This window comes from Lissotriton vulgaris, chromosome 8, assembly GCF_964263255.1.
Source record: "Lissotriton vulgaris chromosome 8, aLisVul1.2, whole genome shotgun sequence".
NCBI classification, from domain to species: domain Eukaryota; kingdom Metazoa; phylum Chordata; class Amphibia; order Caudata; family Salamandridae; genus Lissotriton; species Lissotriton vulgaris.
The window spans coordinates 1,370,598,622-1,370,617,668 of NC_141696.1; the positions used below are offsets into that span (position 1 = coordinate 1,370,598,622).

The 19,047-nt window shown below is 45.9% G+C and overlaps 1 protein-coding gene across 4 annotated transcripts in view; it reads right to left on the bottom strand.

Moving 5' to 3' along the window:
• PATL2 (PAT1 homolog 2) overlaps positions 1-19,047 on the bottom strand; it is a 392,378-nt gene that overhangs the window by 245,183 nt on the left and 128,148 nt on the right. For all 4 annotated transcript variants that reach the window (XM_086933507.1, XM_086933508.1, XM_086933506.1 and 1 more), the window contains exons 5-6: positions 3,128-3,199; positions 2,553-2,627 (exon numbers count right to left, since the gene is read on the bottom strand). In XM_086933507.1, the coding sequence (XP_086789633.1) occupies positions 2,553-2,627; positions 3,128-3,199 (147 nt within the window). The remainder of the gene's footprint in view (positions 1-2,552; positions 2,628-3,127; positions 3,200-19,047) is intronic.

Consider the following 19,047-nt stretch of genomic DNA (forward strand, 5'->3'; position numbering starts at 1 on the left):
CTTGAAATTAAGAGTTAAAAACAAATAGAGTAGCTGAACACGCGCTGTAACTCCACAAATTTTGCCTTTCATTTCTCAAAAAGCAGAACAAAAACTCATCAAATCACAAAAAAGTACTGGATGACGGAGTGGTGACAAGTCGACAGTGCAATACATGTCTGGTGATTCTTAGTCTAGAAATTTACAAGTTTCATACACTGAAAGAATCCTATTGGAAAGTGACAGGTTTGGAACAACAACTTATAATTCTGGAACTGCTTGACCAATCTGCACTAAGATTGGTGAGTTCGGACTGGAATTTTGGGTATAGTTACCTCCCCAAGTACTAATTGGTCAAGAGAGGACCAAGTTATTAAAGATGTAAAAATAAATTCCTAAGAAGGGAGATATCAACTTTAACAACAAAACGGACTATACATAACATTTATTCTGTGACCCAATAACAGTAAGATAAATTGTGTATTAATTTACCCATTTGCATATTATTAACGATCAATGATGGAGCTCCCACTGCAGAATGTTTAGAGGAGCCCCTGAGGCTACCATATCTAAGATACTCAATGGCTTTCGGCCGAATGGGGCACCTCCGAAGGTTTTGGGGTCCCTTGAAAGGTTGTGTCCCATGGGCCTATATTATGCCCCTGGCACTGGCTGGATGTAGGGCGGAGTATGTCACAAAGATGACCTGTGAAAGAGAACAGAAATCTGCAGCATCTGTAATCAGCCATGCCCAAATAATCAGGCTATTTCCCATTGCTTCCAACATCAACGCTAAAGTTAATCAACTGTCTTATTTGCCAAGTCCTCGAGAGTTTTGTAAACATTTTCATGCAGTGCACTGACTTGTAGGTGGAATCCCGAATTTACAAGGAAAAGCAAACGTGTGGTTGGTGCCCAGAGGCCGTATTCCAGAAGTGCCCCAGAGGTGCAATGGGCATTTGCACTCCTTGCGCGCCCCGGGGCACTCTGGTGTTACAGAAAGTGCCACAGACGAGTGTGCGTCCCCTTCTGTAAGACTGATCGCGCTGACGCTTTATGTGCACCAGTGCTATCAGAGTGCGCGTCCCCGTGCAAATGAGGTAATCCCTTTGCCTCTGCGCCCGCGCCATATTACAGACGAGTGAGCAGAGGCAAAGAAGCTGTTAGGAGGTTCACCGACAGTGCCCCGCTTAAAAGGTGGGGCGCAGTCAGTGTGCAGATGGCAGCCATCGAGAGGGAGGAAAGGGAGTCCCATGGACCTCCAGAGATACCCTTGCAGGAGGGTGCAGTCACTCAGTGTCGCCTTCACTGTGAAACAAAGAGCAGCTTCATAGCAGCCGCTCTGTTTTTTCACATGACCGCAGCACATTCATCCTAATAGGGTGTATTTTCCTTGTTTGCACCGGGAGCATCTTTTAAAAGGTGACCCCAGCACGCACAAGGAAAATGCACTGTATGCAAGATACAGCCCCAGATGTTTGTTCTGTATGGCAGTGGGAAAGTAATGTCCCTACAAGCCCTCCAAGCGGGTGCTACAGCTACAGTGAAGGTGGGGCATCACTACCTCCATGACTGAAAACAGAGCCTTGCGCAAGTCACACACATAGGTGACATGTAAGCTGTATTTTGACAGCGAAATGGCTGAGTACGCCATGCGGCATTTTTTTGCAGGAAAAGAAATCTTTCGAGGAGCTGTTCAAAAACAGGAGACGAACCGAGCTGCCAGCCTTTGCAAGAGGAGGCTCATCCTGGAAATCCCAAACGGAGCCTCTCTCCCTCCCACCACCCCTTTGGAAATTAGTGCTGAAACTGACAGCACCAGGCTGGCTCAAGGGACCAATGTGCAGTTTTACCCAAAGATTTTCTGGTCTCATCTCTTTGCAGCTGAGAGCTGGAGATAAACAGCTGTTTCAAACCTGGATCTATCAAACTCCTGCAAAGAGAAAAATGGTCAACCTGCCTGGGCACCATGAATACCGCCCACATGTACCTGTAAGATAAATGCTCATGTGGGACTCCCCCTGCAATACCTAGGAGCTGGAATAGACATATCGGCACAAAGATGTGCACCACACCAATATTAGTTGAAACTTACATAGATATATTTCCTTCTAAAACCCTTACTTTTGTAAACCATTGTGGACAGTAAACTTGTAGAATTTGTTTTGAAGTTTTTTTTCAACTTGTGTAAGGCTCTAGTCAAAGTTTGATAGAGAATGTATAACAAGTTGGGGCAAGAACTCTAAAACATGGTACAGAGACAAACTAGGGTCTAGATGTAAGGGTTGGAAAAGTAAGGTGGATGATTTAGAGTTTTTTTTTTAACCTTTCTTCCAGTTATGGGTCTAGATCTGCCAATAGTTCTCTTATGGCTTGGCTGCTTTGCTGGGTGTAGCAAAGTGCAAAGAGAGAAAAAGAAAGAAAAAAACATTTGGTGTCCCAAAAGGCAATTTTATATCATACACAATTTTCAAATAATAAACCTACCATTAATGAAAAAATCCAAATCCGTTTCTAATTGCAAAACTATTCTAGTGATGATGGTTGTATTATTTAGATAAGTTATGCCTTACCTCTAGAATCTGGCGTGCTACGGAGGTGGGAATATTTCTGGGAGAGGTATTCCACAACCCGGAATCCATTCCAGTCTGATGGTGGGAATAAAAAAACGCAATTCACGTTAATAGAAACCAGTGGGAAATTGATTGATTGGCAGTATAGCACTGGTAGAATCTTTCAATGACAAGAAACCCTTCCCAGAGAAATTCACAAGTGCTTCAATTCACAACCTGTGTGACTTATATTTGCGCAACCCTTATCCCCAAGATGTTAGAACATTTCTTGCATTCCTGCAGATGCATTCTGTACAAAACAGCCAGGCTAGTTTCAGAAAAATCTGACGATTAAGGAAAAAAGATTAACTGGAATATGCAGTAATATAACACAGAAAGTTATAAATACCACAAAGAAGACTGTGAATTTGTAACAGATGAGCTAGAAAAGGATTTATTTTTCTCATAAGATTTACTTATTGTTTTCCCCTTTTTGAAAAAAAGTTTAACTTGGGTGCAATGTTCCGTAGAAGAAGAGACTGGTAGTGGTTATTGAGAATTAACATGCACAACCTACGGTTTAAAATGGTACTCACCAAATCCTGTTCTGTGTCAATTTCACCCCAGGTAGAGCCAATCCCACTATCGACAACAGCACTATCCAAACTCTACAATGCAAAGAGAAGCAAAGATTTTTTTTTTTTTACATTTTTCTCCATTTCAAGCTTAAACAGAGGAAGTAATAATAACACGCTACATTTGCAGTACGTCTCAGAGCAGCATTTCACCAGAATAGCACAAAAAAACTTTCTGTGAAAGGCCTCATGGCACTATATATCGAGCCTTTGAGTTTTAAATGATTTGCCTCCAAAGGAATATACCTATAAATTACCCTTACCTTCTTAATGAACTGTGTCTTTCTGCGAGAGAGCAAGATATATACATATATATATATATACACACACACAATGACAAAAACAAAATTAAAGATTATAGTTAGGAAAAGGTAATTTGCAGACAAAACAAAAGACACAAACATTAGAAATTCTAAAGTTAAAATTTAAAGTTAAAATGTTTGCCCCGCAAAAAAACTTACTATAACTCATAAACCTCCGAACACAGTCTTAACTCGCTAGCCACACTCCATTAACTATAACTTGTACCATCCACATACACAGATTAAACCCCATCATATTACATGACTTGTAGCATGTTTAATCATAGCATTCATAAGACCAGTCGTGAAATCTGGAATGACAATTTATCCGAAGACTGCATGGTAAAGGGGCGAGTTATAGTTAATGTAGAGTGGCTAGCGAGTGCACAATACTGTGTACAGAGGTCTGCGATTTACAATAAGTTTTGTGCAGGACGTTTAATTATAAATAAATTAGAACTATAACTTTAGATTTTGCAATGTTTGTGTAGTTTAAAGTTTGTTTTGTATACAAATAAAAAAATGTTTTAACAAATAAAAAACAAAGGTGAAATATTAGTTATTGAATTTCAAAGTTTGTCTTTTTCTTAAAATGCATTTCTAATTGCAGAGGCACAGAGCAGAGATGTCACCTTTCATCCATGACAATTTTACATGGAAATGGTTAGTGACAATTTACATAAAAAAAGACAAACTGTATTAGGCTTCAAGTTTCAAAACCACATGCAAAAAGTTCTGATTTAGATACTGCTTCATAAAAACATGCTGAATGTTAGAAGTAGATTTCTGCTAATACATTCCAGTCAATAAGTAGATGTGATATCTGATATTTTAGTGGCATGTGTCCTTAAGCTCAGATAAACGTGATAAATAATGGATAACACAGAAAACGCTTATGTGAGAATAAAATGCTTCATGTGTTAGAAAACGCATAGCAATATTAGAATGTATAAACGTGAGTACTGACACGGACAAGAAAAGTTGGTGTTACAGGTTACGTTATTATTGAATTTCATGTTTAGCATTAATGTGCCTTTAAATCCTGTATACTGTACTAACAGTAGAGCAAAAGATTTATAAAATTATATGTGAAGGGATAGTGAATCTTAAAACATTTTTTATGGGTACCTTATACTTACATGAAGTAATCGCAATTCATAATGAAGTGATATTACTATGCTTAATTGAAAAAATTAATTCACTATTCCATGCAATGTAAGATTCATACTTTAGCACAATTTAATCGTGCATGAGCTGTATTTCATGAAGGCCTCAAAACTTTGCTTCCTTTCCTAGTATGAACTTATGAACGACTAGTCTGAAGCCTAAACGAACCTTTCGTAAAGTTACCAAATGTGTTCTAACACTCAATCGCGTTGTTTGACGTTTGTAGCTTGCTTAACTTGACTTGCAACAAATGTGTTACTTCCTAGAGCAAACGCTTAAGAATGGACAGACAAGGTATAAGAGCATGAAATAGCCTACTTTCTAAATGCAACAAATAATATAATGACTAAACCACTGTGGCTCAAAGGAAATATCGAGTAATGGATTACTTAATTCTTCTGGATCTGTATACTTTTACCTACTTTATCATCTCATCCTATCGTGAAAAACAATGGGACAGAGTGGACCGACACATTTGGTGATGTCAAGGGGTGTAAATCAGGAATCAATGGAGTATAATTGCCTACATTTTTTTTAACTAAGGGGAATCTCCCCTTTACCCATCTTGCGGTACAGAGACGGACGATTGGGACTTCCAGAAACCTCACAAACTTATGAAATACTACGATTTTCTTTCAGCAGGTGTGCTAGCACGGTGGAAACTTTTCGGCTGAAAAGGTTCACGTCAGAGCAGCTATGGCATTGAAGCTGCAGGACAGATAGCATGGCTGATGAGTGGTATTACCCCGAAAGCCACCTCAGTATGCTGGTTACCAGTCAAGGGAAGAGTTTGGGCTCGGCTGTTCGCATGAGGAACAGGGTCACATCTGATTTGCATATGACTGGGTCTGAACTGGGGTAGTGAAGTGAGATAAAGAACGATGATGGAGTCAACCCAGATCTGTGATTGGTGGCAAGTGACTGAAAAGTTTCAGTGATCCGTCCATCATCCCCTTGTGTTTGCAGTACAGACAGAGGAAGACTATTCTGTCCATGAACTGGAGCTGGTCATTTGGAATTTACTGGCCTCCCCTAATAGGGTTGGTATGAGAGACAACTGATTTCCCTACTAATTTACTTTCCTTAGGATAAAATCTCCCTCGGCTGAGGAGGATAGTTCCTTCATATCTGGATCTCGCAGAGCTTGCAAATGCTTATTAAATCTGATCCATTTTAAATTTAGATTGTATGCAATTTATTTGAACCTAATAGAAAATACAAGATACGATAAATCACTCTGCTGATTGTTTCATTATTTGTTTGCGACTAAGCTCATTGATTTGGGATTAAGTGATCTAGAGGTGGGATTACTTGGAAATTCATACCCAATATTGAATGTTATTTATCTTATTCCAGGTCCTCATATGATAATTGTTCATCCTCCAAGTATTAAGATACTTTTCAGCACAGAACAAGACCCATAGGAGGACCTAAGAGATTTAGTATGGTAAGCGGAGGTTAAATAGAGATAGGAGGAAATAGATTAAATAAAATAGTTTAAAAGGTTCAACACGCAATGCTACTACAGTGCCATCACATGTCGTGGAGTGGCATGGAGTATCTGTGTCAGAGTGGTGTGTCAGAGTATAGTGTTGCAGATTACAGTGCACTGGCATGTCAGAGTGGCGCATCTTCGAGTGAAAGAGTGAAGTGGCATGTAGACTGGAATGGAGTGGCAGGTCTTCTTAATTATTTTTTGAGATTTGAATATGTACTGTGGAGTGGTGTGGCAGAGTGTCACGGTGTGTTGCGAGTGCTCTGGTGTCTTAGAGAGTCTTGTCCTTTATTTTTTAATGAGTACAGTGGTACTTCCCAGATAGTTTTGAGGAAGTACTGTAGTTCTTCAGAAACACATACATACAAATATCAAAAATACTCTTCCCTACCTACAGAGACTTTTCTAAAGTGCCTCATTTGTTCCTATGGATTACCAAGCCAGTAATAAGCTATTTTTCATGTTTATCCCTGAACAAAGAAAGTGTGGTCTGAACAATGATGCTGTCTTTTCATTTTATAAGTGCTTTCATTGGCCAATAAAATTGTGGTTTGTCATCACTATGTACTGTGTAATTACTGCCGCACAATACATCACTAAGGTTCTGTCCCTTATTACTTAAAACTACTGAAACAATTTAGATCTACTAACAAAAAAGGACCCTTTCCATGCCATAATCTGTATGCCTGCCAGATTTCCTCAAAACCCATTCAGCCATTTTGCCGCAACGCCCATTTAAAAAGTCTATAGAGCTAAATTTTTCCAGACCCTGCCTACTCAAATTCCCTAGGAAGATATACTTTTCTTGCAGCGGAACATGCGTTCCTTTATTTGGAATGGGAAACGGCTGGGGATCTCTAACTCCCTACTGATGCAGCAACAGGACTGGGGTAGACTGGCCTGCCTAACCTTCTTGAATATTACTGGGCTGCCCACCTACGATGCACTTCAAAATGGATGGAGCGTGAGACACATTGGTTTCACATAGACCAGGCGGTGGCCTGCCGACCCTGTGGGATTTGGCCTGTTTACCCAAACAAGCCAGACCGCGCATCGCTTATATTGCGCCCCCTCCCCCCCAAAACCGTGCACAACATATGGGACATGATGGTGACTAGGAGGGGCTCACAACATTCCCCTCCCCCAACACATCTATTGCGCATAACCCCATACTACTACCCCAGTCCTTTCCCAGCTAGGGAGTGGGAGTTTCAGATGCTACGCCAACCTTTGTAGGACTTTCCATCAAGTATTGAAGTAAGCAGCAGCGTGAGTCAATCCTGAAGCCAGTACCTTTGATTTTAAGCACCAGTTTTAGCAATTTTATCATTTTAAAATTACCTTTTAATAACTAAGCCTTGTTGTCAGGGCATCTGAACTTAGCTCCTGTTCACCCAGCACTCGCACTTTTCAGCTGCCGGTCCCCTCGGGTGCACTGCTGGCATGCCATAGGCAAGCCCGTCTGCGCCGTTCACCTCCGGTCGGGGCCAGGTGCCAGAACCCCTGCATCTATCATTTCCAAACAGTTGCATTACAAAGCAGAAGAGCTGCTTCAGTAAAATGGGCCTATCATGGGGAACTGTCAAAATTCCATTCATCCTGCCAGCAGTTTCTACTGAGTGTATGCACTGGCCCTTTAAACTGTCTTTGGTCTCACACATTAATTTTCAAAACCATAAATCTTATAAAATGTTCCTGCTAAATTGCAAGTCGCAGCCAAAGCATGCAGCGGAAATCTGTATTCTTTTTGAAGAAGAGCCGAAGGTTCTGTTCTGTACTGAAACCTGGCTCTATCCAGAGTTGGAACCAGATGTAGTCCAGGCTGTTCCCCTGGGCTATTCCATCCAAAGGCTTGATCGAACCTCAGGAAAAGATGGCGGGATTGCTATTATTTATAAAAACCACCTCAACTGTAGTACATCTGGAAGTCCTTTACCAGACTGCGAGAACCTTGCTCTCACCATAGGTTTTACACCTATGCTCACACTGTCTGGCATCCGAATTCATCCACCCCCTGGGTCTGGGGAAAATTTGGGAAATCCCTGCCCGATCTGGCGGCCAACTTAGCCAGTACCCCTGCTAATTTTACTTTATTGGGAGACTTTAATCTCCATCTCGATGATCTCTCGCAGATGGCCGCAACAGAGATTACAAATGGGCACGCAGCCTATCATTTTCTTCAGAAGGTTTCCAATCCTACTCATGCAAAAGGGCACTTATTAGACGCCATTTTCTGCTATCTGGAAGACCTAGCAGGAGGGAACCCCATCCCAGTACCATGGTCTGATCACTTTTTGATCCCAGTCTTTTGGGCCCCCAACTCTGCAGTATCCTATACTAAACCCATTAGCATACGGTTTCGTCCCTGGCCCAAACTTTCGACAGAACAATGGATTTTAGAATTACAAAAAATAAAGCCAGTGCCCAACTCTGATGCTGTAATAGCGAATGAGAATTTTTTTTTTTTTAACTTTATTAGCATTAAGTATCAGAATCATACATACATTGAAAAATGTTATCAATAAACTTCAGTCTACTCCATTAATTAGTGATGATTACAGTATATAGTTCTGGGTTTAGGATGATTCATTGCAATACACTTCTGGTAACCTAATTTACTATCCTTGTTTCACCTCCCTCCCTCCATTAGAACCTCCGGTTACATCATAGACGTAGCAAATGTCTCTCATTGATGATCGCACTTCAGTACCTTAGATGGTTCTATGCGCACAAGGGAACAAATACAGAGGGAGTTCGGTTGTTCAATGAATTTACGACTGTTTCCTCTTCCCACCCTTTATCATCAGTGTCAGGGTGTCACAAATATATATCGTAATTACATTGGAAGTTCATGGGCTAGTCTCAGGGTCAGTTGACAGTTGCGGAGGCTCACAAATGTGTCCCCGGGATTCATTCCACTTCTCCCATATCTTGGACCATTTCTTTGGACACCCTCTGTGGGTGTAGACTGCCTTTTCCGCCATCATTGCCACATCCATGTCATTTTCCCATTGTGTCTGCGTGGGCACTGTCCCGGAACCCCAATTTCTGGCGATATTTCTCTTCGCTATTGCCAAACCGAGTGTTGCCCAAGTCTGCAGTCCCAGGTTGAGGTCCGTAGGTTTCCAGATATTTAACAGGCAACACCCTGGGTCTAGCTGGACCTCTGCTTCACCCACTGTTGAGATTTCAGTCAATACATGCTCCCAGTATGTTTGTATTTTAGGACATTTCCATATGGTGTGGCAGTACGTCCCCACTAATCTGCAGCCTCTTAGACAGAGGATCGGGTGCACGCCCTAACTTATGAAGCATGGTGCGAGAGTAATCTACGCAGTGCAACACCTTTAGTTGTATTAATTTTAACCGGGATGGGATAGCTGCCTCTCTGGCTGATGCCAGCGCATTCATCCAGTCTGAGTCCTCTTTGTCTCCTACGGAGGACTACCATGAGATCCGGGAGATTGTTAACTAGTTTCCGGTACGTTTGTGAGATAGCTTTTTTGTCTAAATGGTCAGTGAGAAGCCTATCCTCCAGGGGAGATGAGTCCGCTAGTTTGGTGCTTGGGTAATTGCGCTTTGCAGCGCATGTCTAATTTGGATGTATCGGTATAATTCAGTGTCTGCCATTACATATTTCTCTTGCAAAGCTGCAATGTTATGATTTCTCCCCTAATCCATAGGTCTCCTATTTTTGTAATGCCAATGAGGTCCCACTGTCTGAAGCCCTGAGTGTTAGCCAGAGTACCAAGTCGTCGTGTTTCCCAGAGGGCCGTGGCCAATGTAAGTATTCCTTACCATCCCAAGGCTCTGTGTCATATGCCAAATTCTGATTGTGTGCGCCGTGGGTCCAGTGAGCGTGTGTCGCTTTTTGTTCGTATAGAGGGCCTTCATTAAGTGGTCTATGGGAAGCACATGCCTATCAAGTCTAGATGCCGGATCCTGTTGTGGGGCATGTAGCCATTGATTAACAACCATCAATTGTGCCGCCCAGTAGTACACTTTCACATTCGGTAAGGCTTTACCTCAGTCGTACCTGCTACGGACCAGTTTGGCTTGTGCTATATGGGCTGTTTTTTTCCATCCCACAGTAAGGAGGAGACTTCGGAGTCTATTGCTTTAAAATAGGAGAGAGGGACTGGGAATGGGGTGTTGTGTAGTGCGTAGAGGAACCTGGGGAGTGCAAGCATTTTAAAGAGTGCTGCTCTTCCTAAAAGCGTCAGTGGGAGAGATCGCCAATGCAGGACATCCGATTGGAGTCTCTGCAGGGGTTTCATTAAGTTTTCATCTACGAATACTGAGTTTTGTGGAGTAACGTAGATGCCTAAATATTTGAACCCTCTGGTTACCGTTTGTGGTGCGCAGTCAGTAGGTAGTGCCGGCATCTGGCTGTGTAGTAAGTATAAGAGTGATTTTGTCCAATTTATGGTATACCCTGATACTTCCCCCATAGGCCGTGAGGATGTTCATTAGGGCTTGTAATGAGTCTGTGGGGGAATTAGGTAAACCAGTACGTCATCAGCGTAAAGGGAGATTAGATCTTCCCAACCCGCCTCCCATGTGATCCCTCGAATTAGCGGCTTAGTCCGTATTCTCGTCGCCAGTGGTTCCAATATTAGCGCAAAAAGAAGCAGCGAAAGCGGGCATCCTTGCCGTGTCGCACGTCCCAGCCCGAATTCCCTTGAGATGTGGCTATTGGCAACCACTTGGGCCAGAGGCCTCGTGTATAGTAGTTTAATCCAGCCACAGAATTTGGGACCGAATCCCATCTTTGTAAGCACCGCAAAAAGAAACGGCCACTCTACAAGGTCAAACGCCATTGTGGCGTCTAAGGAAAGAATGGCTGCATCCTCCCGCAGTTGCGGAATGCGGTGAAGCACTCCGTTGAGACGCCTTAAATTAAGGGAGATGTTGCGACCTGGCATGAAGCCCGACTGGTCTGGGTGGACCAAAGCCGTGAGGTGTGGTTGTAGTCTGAGTGCCAATAGTTTTGCTAATATTTTTGAGTCCGCGTTTATTAATGATATTGGATGTTATGAGGACGTCCGTTCCAGTGGTTTCCCTGGTTTATGAATGGCCACAATAGTAGCTAGTCTCTGGAGAGCGTGCCTTGTGTTAAGCTGTCTGCATACATGTGGAGCAGGTGGGGAGTAATCTTCTGTGCGAGTCTTTTATAGAGTTCTACCATAAGACCATTGGGCCCGAATGCCTTCCCAGTGTTGAGTGCCGCCAGTGCCTTCCCCACTTCTTCCAGTGTTAAGTCTTCCTCTAGTGCGAGCATGTCTTCAGGTGACAGAGTAGTCAGTGGTATATTATTAAAAAATTCCATGCAATCCTCGCCGGTCATTGTGCCCTGCAGCGTGTATACCTTTGCATAGTGTGTGGCCAATTCCCCAACTATCAGTTGGGAATCTGTGGTGGTGGAGCCATCTGCTGATATCCTGAAACATCAATCAGCAAAACCTACTCTAAAGTCTCTTCACTGGCTTCCAGTCAGGTAGAGAGTTCATTTCAAGGCTATGTGCATTGTTCACAAGTGTTTTTTGCGGAAAGGGCCCTGCCATCAATCATTCTATTGTTCGGCCCTACCGTGCTAACAGACGCCTCCACTCAGATGATCTGCACCTTGCTACTGTTCCTAGGATTAGGAAAACAAGAAGTGTGGGTTGTCCGTTTTCCTACAATGCAGCCAAACTTTGGAACGCACTCCCTCTACATCTAAGAAAGGAACCCAACCATCTTGCCTTTCGTAAACTGAAAAACCTGGTTAGTCCCCTAGACCGGCTGGCTCTCCATTACTTGCCGTCCACAGCCATGCGCTTAAAATGCTTTTTTCATTTCATGTAATTTTTTCAAATACTATGAACAATGCAAAACTGATTTTAACCTTCCTGAACAGCTAGGCTACAGTTTAGTCTATTGCGGCATTAGGTGTTACATCCCTCTAACTATCCCGGAGCGACTAGGCCCTATGCTCCCTTTGAAAAACAGGTAAGATTACGATGGATCCACACTGAAGCATTCCACATCTCTTCGTAGCCACCCCTACCAATCCTGCTTGCAGACTACCACCCAAGCAATGGGACACCCTCAGGCAGGACATACCCAAAACATATCTAAGCTTATCCCTTTAGGAGGCTGCATACAAGCTCATGTTTCAATAGTATTATAATGGCCCTCCTCTCCACCATTTACCCCTCCACATTTTCCCTCTGCTGGCGAGGCAGATGGCCAGCGGGGGATTTATGTCACATATGGCGGTTATGTAGCCTCATCTCTACCTGCTGGTAAGAAATCCTGGCACACATTAAAGCCACCATAGGATATTTATTTATTTACTTATTTATTTATTGACATTTGTAGAGCGCGGCGAATACCCGTGGGCGTCTCGGCGCTAGTTAAGGGATGGATCAGCAACTGGGTAAAGAAGATATACAAGGCTATTGGTCAAATAACCACGTCTTTAGCTGTTTGCGGAATGTGAACAGGGAGGGACTTGCTCGGATATGTGCAGGAAGGGTGTTCCAGAGTCTAGGGGCGGCAACCAGGAAACGCCTGTCGCCCCAGGTGACTGTTCTAGTGCAAGGCACAGCCAAGAAGTTCTGAATAGAGGAACGAAGAGATCGGGTTGGGACATGATGGAGAAGATTCTGTTTGAAAAAGTGGGGACCTTGATTATTGAGTGACTTGTAAACAATACACAGCGATTTGAATTTGATACGGCTGCGTATCGGGAGCCAATGGAGATCCCTAATGATGTTTGTAACTGGTGCGAACTTGGGGATCCCAGCCAGCATTCGTGCGGCTGCATTTTGGATTGACTGCATCTTATTTGTCACTCGGACTTGGGCATTTAAGAATAGAGCATTACAATAGTCCAAGGAGGACAGGACTAGTGAGCTGACCAGTGTTTTCCCGGCCGTGTTCGGTAGGAAAGATAGTATTTTCCTAATCATTCTCAATTTCATATGAGCTGAAGCCGCAGTTTTATCCGCTCCCCGATTCCAATCTTATGGTTAACCTTGACGATGCTCGCTGACTGGAAGCTCTTTAGCCACATGCTCCATGTGGCGTTGACGTGGAAAAAGACTACTGCCCCTCTACTGCTCAATGGTTCACTCTGCTGTGGCACATGCTGGCAATGGAACAATTTTTCCACAGTCTAATACACTGAAGCTAAATTTCAATAGGTTTGGCACCCAATGATCCACTACCTGACTCACCTCGAGTTCACATGTTTCAATCCTCTGAGGTTACAAGCTTTACTGTTCTTTGACTGATCTCCCCCCGGACCTTACACCCAGTGACTGATCTCCCTCTCTCGCACCTCACTCACTAATAATAATTAACACCTATGCACTAATTCAAAACATTGTCCAGATATTCGAACCATCAAAAAAGCCTTGACCAGGAATTGCTGTTAGTTCTTTTTGAGTGGAGACATGCCATGTGGTGGATGCACCCATACTTTCTAGGTAAACCTCCACTGGACTCTTTAAATGCATCTTTGTACCAATGGAGATGGGAAATTGAGCAATAGCTGGATTCAGACCAGTGGACATGCTTATATCACGATTCTAAAATGGGTGAGCCAAATATCACGCAAACCAGGAATTAGTAGTCACCCTTACCAGAACAAATAGAGCCATCCTTTCGATCAAAAGTTGTCAGATAAGAGGGGGCGTGGCTAGCAGCCGAACATGGCGGCAGCATAACCGAGAGGCTCCGGGAGTGAGGCGGCTTTCCCCATCAGTCCGATCAAAAATCCGTTAATCTCAAATCTCGGAGGGGACACACCTGGGTTGTGAGCTGGGCGGCGTCCAGCGGTACTTGTTTGCAGAGCGTAGTGTACCAGACACAGCCCAAACAGGGCCCTGATTGCCGAGGGCTTCCGACGGGCGAAAAAGCACCGGGCTGTGGTGAAATTCAAGACCGAGCGGAAGTAGAGGTGGAGCGGGATCGTGGCACTGGAAGTCGGCCCCAGGGAAGCCTTCCCGCACCAAGCCTGCGGCGCGGAGTAACACCCGTTCAATACCCTACTCACAGCCTGACAGGGTGCACCCACATCAGCGAATGCCGGTTCAGCAGGGGCAAGGACCGTGAGAAGCCCCGGTAAGCTTCAGCACCAACGACAAAAGATCGCGCAAAGCAGCGTGGGTGCCGGTGGAGGCCCGACTTACGAACGATACTGGGACTGGATCGAGGCCACACTCTCTAGCAAAGCTACAAAGGTCTGCCCAGGGGTCGAGCCTTGGCCCGAACGCACCGTTGATTGGCACAGTGACCGGTAGTAATTTCCGGCGGTCGGGGCTCGCAGGCTGAAAGACACACGCAAGGGACACAGGTACTGGGGGTCCCATTGCACAAGAGGCAGCCCTTAGACCATTGAGCCAACAGGCCGGCCAAGGGGGATACAGGGACTGAGGGGCACACACTCAAGCGCACTATACTTTTGGCTGTGTACCCCGCGGCCAGAAACTGGGTCTCCAACCAGCAGGGAAGAACAAGGCATTCGGGGGCCGAAGTGACAGCCCAGGACGCTGTGAAGGGTGCAAGCCCCAGGTGATACAATAACGACCCAGGGAAGGAGAAACACCGACGGCGGAGACCATGGCGGGCAGAGGCTCGAAAAATACCTCGACACAATCGAAGCTTGACAAATTCGCCTACGACAAGCACAATCCCTCACACGCGGAGCCCTGTACGTCCACGGGAAGACCGCCAGAGGGCGAGGGGTCCAAGAAGGCGACACTTGAGGACGTCATGCGAGCTCTGGCGCAGGTCCAAGCCACGGTGGGGTCAACTGCCACGGAGGTCACCTTACTACGCGCGGACTTTCATAAAATGAGTGAGAAGGTGCAACAGGTCGAAGTGGTGACAAAATCCCTGGTTGAGGATGTCTCGGACTTACAAAGAGCGCAGGAGCCGATGGAGGCAGAAAACAGAGCGCTCAAAGAGAAGCTGGATGATCAGGAAGGGCGCTCAAGGAGAAACAACGTCCGAATCCTTGGGGTGCCAGAATCGAAGGAACACGTGCAATGGACCTCTACATGGAGGAACTGATAAAGACGAAATTACAGCCTAAGGGGCTCTCACACATTTTCTCAGTAGAAAGGACGCACAGAGTCCCCGGTGGGAAACCCAAGCCTGGGGCACCCCAGAGACCAATTTTGGCGAGACTCCTCAACCATTTTGCAGGCGGCAAAGGTGTCAGAGCCAATCCAGATCCAAAACTCCACTTTGTCCTTCTTCCCGGACTTAACAGTGGAGGTCTCTCGCCGGAGGAGGACTTTCCTGGAGATCAAGAAGGAGTTGAGGGCGAAAGAACTGTCATATTCAATGCTTTTCCTGGCTCAACTAAGAGTGGTTGCGGATAACAAGGTATGGTTCTTTGAAACGCCAGAAGCAGCCCGCGACTGGCTGGAGGGTTGGAGCAAACAGGACAAAGCCGACGCCAGCACAGATCTAACAGAAGTCACCAAGAGGACAGCCAGACAAGATCACAGACCTCGGGCAGAAACGGAGCGGGCCGGTCGCCCACGCAGGAACACCTTGCGTAGAAGGGGGTGTAGAATCCTGAATGCCTGGTACACTTTTGAAGGATAAACTATGATGTACCTTGATGACTGGTCGCGCTTGGAAACCGGCCTGGGGTCCCTGAAGAACGCAGGGGGGCTGCCGGCTCCGGGAGGAACTCTACCCCGGCAAGCAAGTAAACTGTTCATGGGTTGGGTTAAGCACTCTGCTAAGTTGGGGGAGTGGGCGGTTGTATGTCCGTTGAGCAGGGAGGCAGGGAGGCAGGGAGGGGTAGTTTTGTTGTTATTGAAGTTCTACAAGACAGGGCACGACTTAACACGAGGCACGCACAATGCCTAGGTTTCTGTGACTGACAACGCACTCCGTATAAGAGACTCAGGGAGTGTAAAAATGGCTGCAAAAGTGAACATGCTTGACTCCCAATTGCAAACCTCTGAGGGGGGGACACTGAAGACATCGATCGCACCTCTCCGAATTATGACATGGAATGTGCATGGGCTGGGTGACAAGATAAAGCGAGGTTTGGTAATGCATGCAGTGAAGAGGCAGGGCCCGGCCTTGGTGCTCTTACAGGAGACACAGCTAGTGGGGGGGCCTCCAAGGCGCTAGACAGACGAGGCTACAAGATGGTGGTACACTCTGACTTTACGTCAGGCCATAGGGGCACAGGTATTCTAGTAAGGAAGTCTGCGCCGTTCATACTGTTGAGCACCAAGGTCGACAACCAGGGTTGTTTTGCGGCTGTCCAAGGGCAATGGGAGGGGAGACTTATAAATATAGTGTCGGTGTAAGTCCCTCCGGCACTCCACACTGTCACACTGCCAGCACTGGGAGACTTTCTCCTGACCTTGCCCGAGGGAGACATTGTGGTCGGAGGAGACTTTAACGCGACAGATGCCTTGGTGGATAGGTTCCCGGGTGCGACTCGAGTTACGGGCTCTTCTTACTTTCTGAGGTTCATGAACGCCCTGGGGTTGGTGGACATATGGAGGCACATACACTCCACAGCGAGACAATACACATACCAATCCACTGTGCACAACAGTCTGTCACAGATAGACCACTTCCTGGCGTTGGGAGGGGGCTTGCAACACGTAGACAATATTTAAATCCAACCTAGGGGAATATCAGATCACTCCCCAGTAGTACTGACTATCCACCCAAGAAAAAGCACGTAGAAGAATTTTTCCCATACACGCATCATGTCTCAAGGTCCGTAAAATTAGACAGGCGCTTAAGAACACAACCACAAACTACTTTGTGGAAAATGCATCATCAGTGCAGTCACCTACGGTCCTGTGGGAAGTGTACAAAACGGTTTTGCGAGGACAAGCTATAGCGTCCATTACTGGTTATAGGCGAGATGTTGCTAGAGCTGTCTGAACTTGAGTTAGCATTGAACGCCGCAAACGTGGCTCATATGAGCGACCAGACACAGGAAATATCCCACACCCTACTCCTGCACCAACAGCAGCATAGGGAACACCTACGACTTCAGATGATGGAACAGATAACGGCATCCACACATAGGATCTATGACAGAGGACAAAGCTGGGAAAATGTTGGCTTGGCTAGACAGAGAGGGGGAGGCACGAAGGGGATACAACAAATACACGATAAGGAAGGGAAAGTGCAGACAAGCCCCGAAGAAATAGTGAAGGCCCTTGCAGAACATTTCGAAGGCGTATACACCCCAAATAGGGCGATGTCGGCAGACATGGCACGAGTTTCTCTCTGACCTATTGCCACGCACACACAGGCGCCGGAAGCAGTTGCAGAACTGGAGGCGGACATCACGACAGAGGAAATACAAAAGGCCATACACACACTGAGGTCAGGGAAAACATCGGGACCTAATGGTATCCCGGTAGAATGGTATCAAGCCATGACGGAACGGCTCATTAGGCCTTTGTTGGATATATACACGGAAAGCTTGGCTGCGGCTGAACTTCCGTTAGATCAACGGATAGCCACTATAGTAGCTATCCCAAAACCCGGGACACCACCAGCAGAGTGTGCATCGTACCTCCCCATTTCCCTTCTCAACGTCGAAGTTAAAATATTGGCAAAACTCCTAGCCAACCAGCTGATCTCTCACCTTCCACACACGATACACCGGAACCAGTCCGGCTTTATGTCCCACAGAAACACCGCCCTTAATCTGCGACGGGTGCATGGAGTATTGGCTGGAGCACAGTAGCTAACGGAGCCGGCGGTCATACTGGCTCTGAATGCGAAAATGGCCTTTGATATGGTGGAGTGGCAATACCTCTTTGAGGTTATGGTACACATGGGATTCGGCCCCAACTAAATGCTTGGGTCCGGTTGTTGTATACTAACCCCGTGGCGCAGGTTGGGGCGAACGGCCACCTTTCCCCCACATTCCCGTTAGCACGAGGTACTTGGCAGGGATGCCCCCTATCGCCGCTACACTTCGCGGTAGCGTTGGAGCCTCTGGCGACGCCCAATACGTTCGACCCCACTATTGAAAGGGATTACATGGGCAGGGGGGTGGGAGGATAGGCTCTCGCTCTATGCGGACGACATGCTCGTATACCTCACAGATCCGGAACAAGGCATACCGGCTCTTCTGGCGATATGTGACGAGCAGGGGAAGACTTCTGGATACAAAATAAACTGGGTGAAGTCCGAGATGTATGTACCGCCCCGGTTCTTGATGGAGACTGCCCTTTAAGGACGGCGGGGTCATCCTTTAAATACCTAGGTATTCATGTCACCCAAGACCCGATAGAATTCTTCGACAAAAATCTTAAACCACCGCTAGAACGACTGAAACACGACGTTAAATATTGGGCGACATTACCCTTAACATTGCTGGGTAGAGCAGCGCTCTACAAAATGATGTCGTTACTGCGCTTCCTGTATGCCCTAGACAATACACATTACCCAGTACTACCTGGGTATTTTAGGCGGGTGTCTGCGTTTGTATCCGGTCTCCTGTGGAGTAATCGCCCGGCACGCATAGCGCAGGTTAAAATAAATAAGGGTTGGTACGAGGGGGGCTGGGGGCAGGGGGGAATGCCCTGCTGAATCTTCAACTGTACTACTGGGCAGCTCAGTTGAAGCCCATCAACCAGTGGCTTCACGCACCCCAGGATGACCCTGCCTACAGGGCTGACAGGGCACAGTTAGGCATTAACAACATGCTGGCATCCCTGTACGATAAACGCTTCGTGAATAAACTGATGGGACCCACGAGACTTACTGTAGCACTGTGGTATACGGCACAGGCAAAACTGGGATGAAAAGGACGGATTACTAAGCTTACCCCGCTATGGGACCCCAGAGCTCTGGGGAGCCTGAGACAATGTAAGAGCTTTACACAATGGGACACCATAGGCATCTCGACAGTGGGAGAC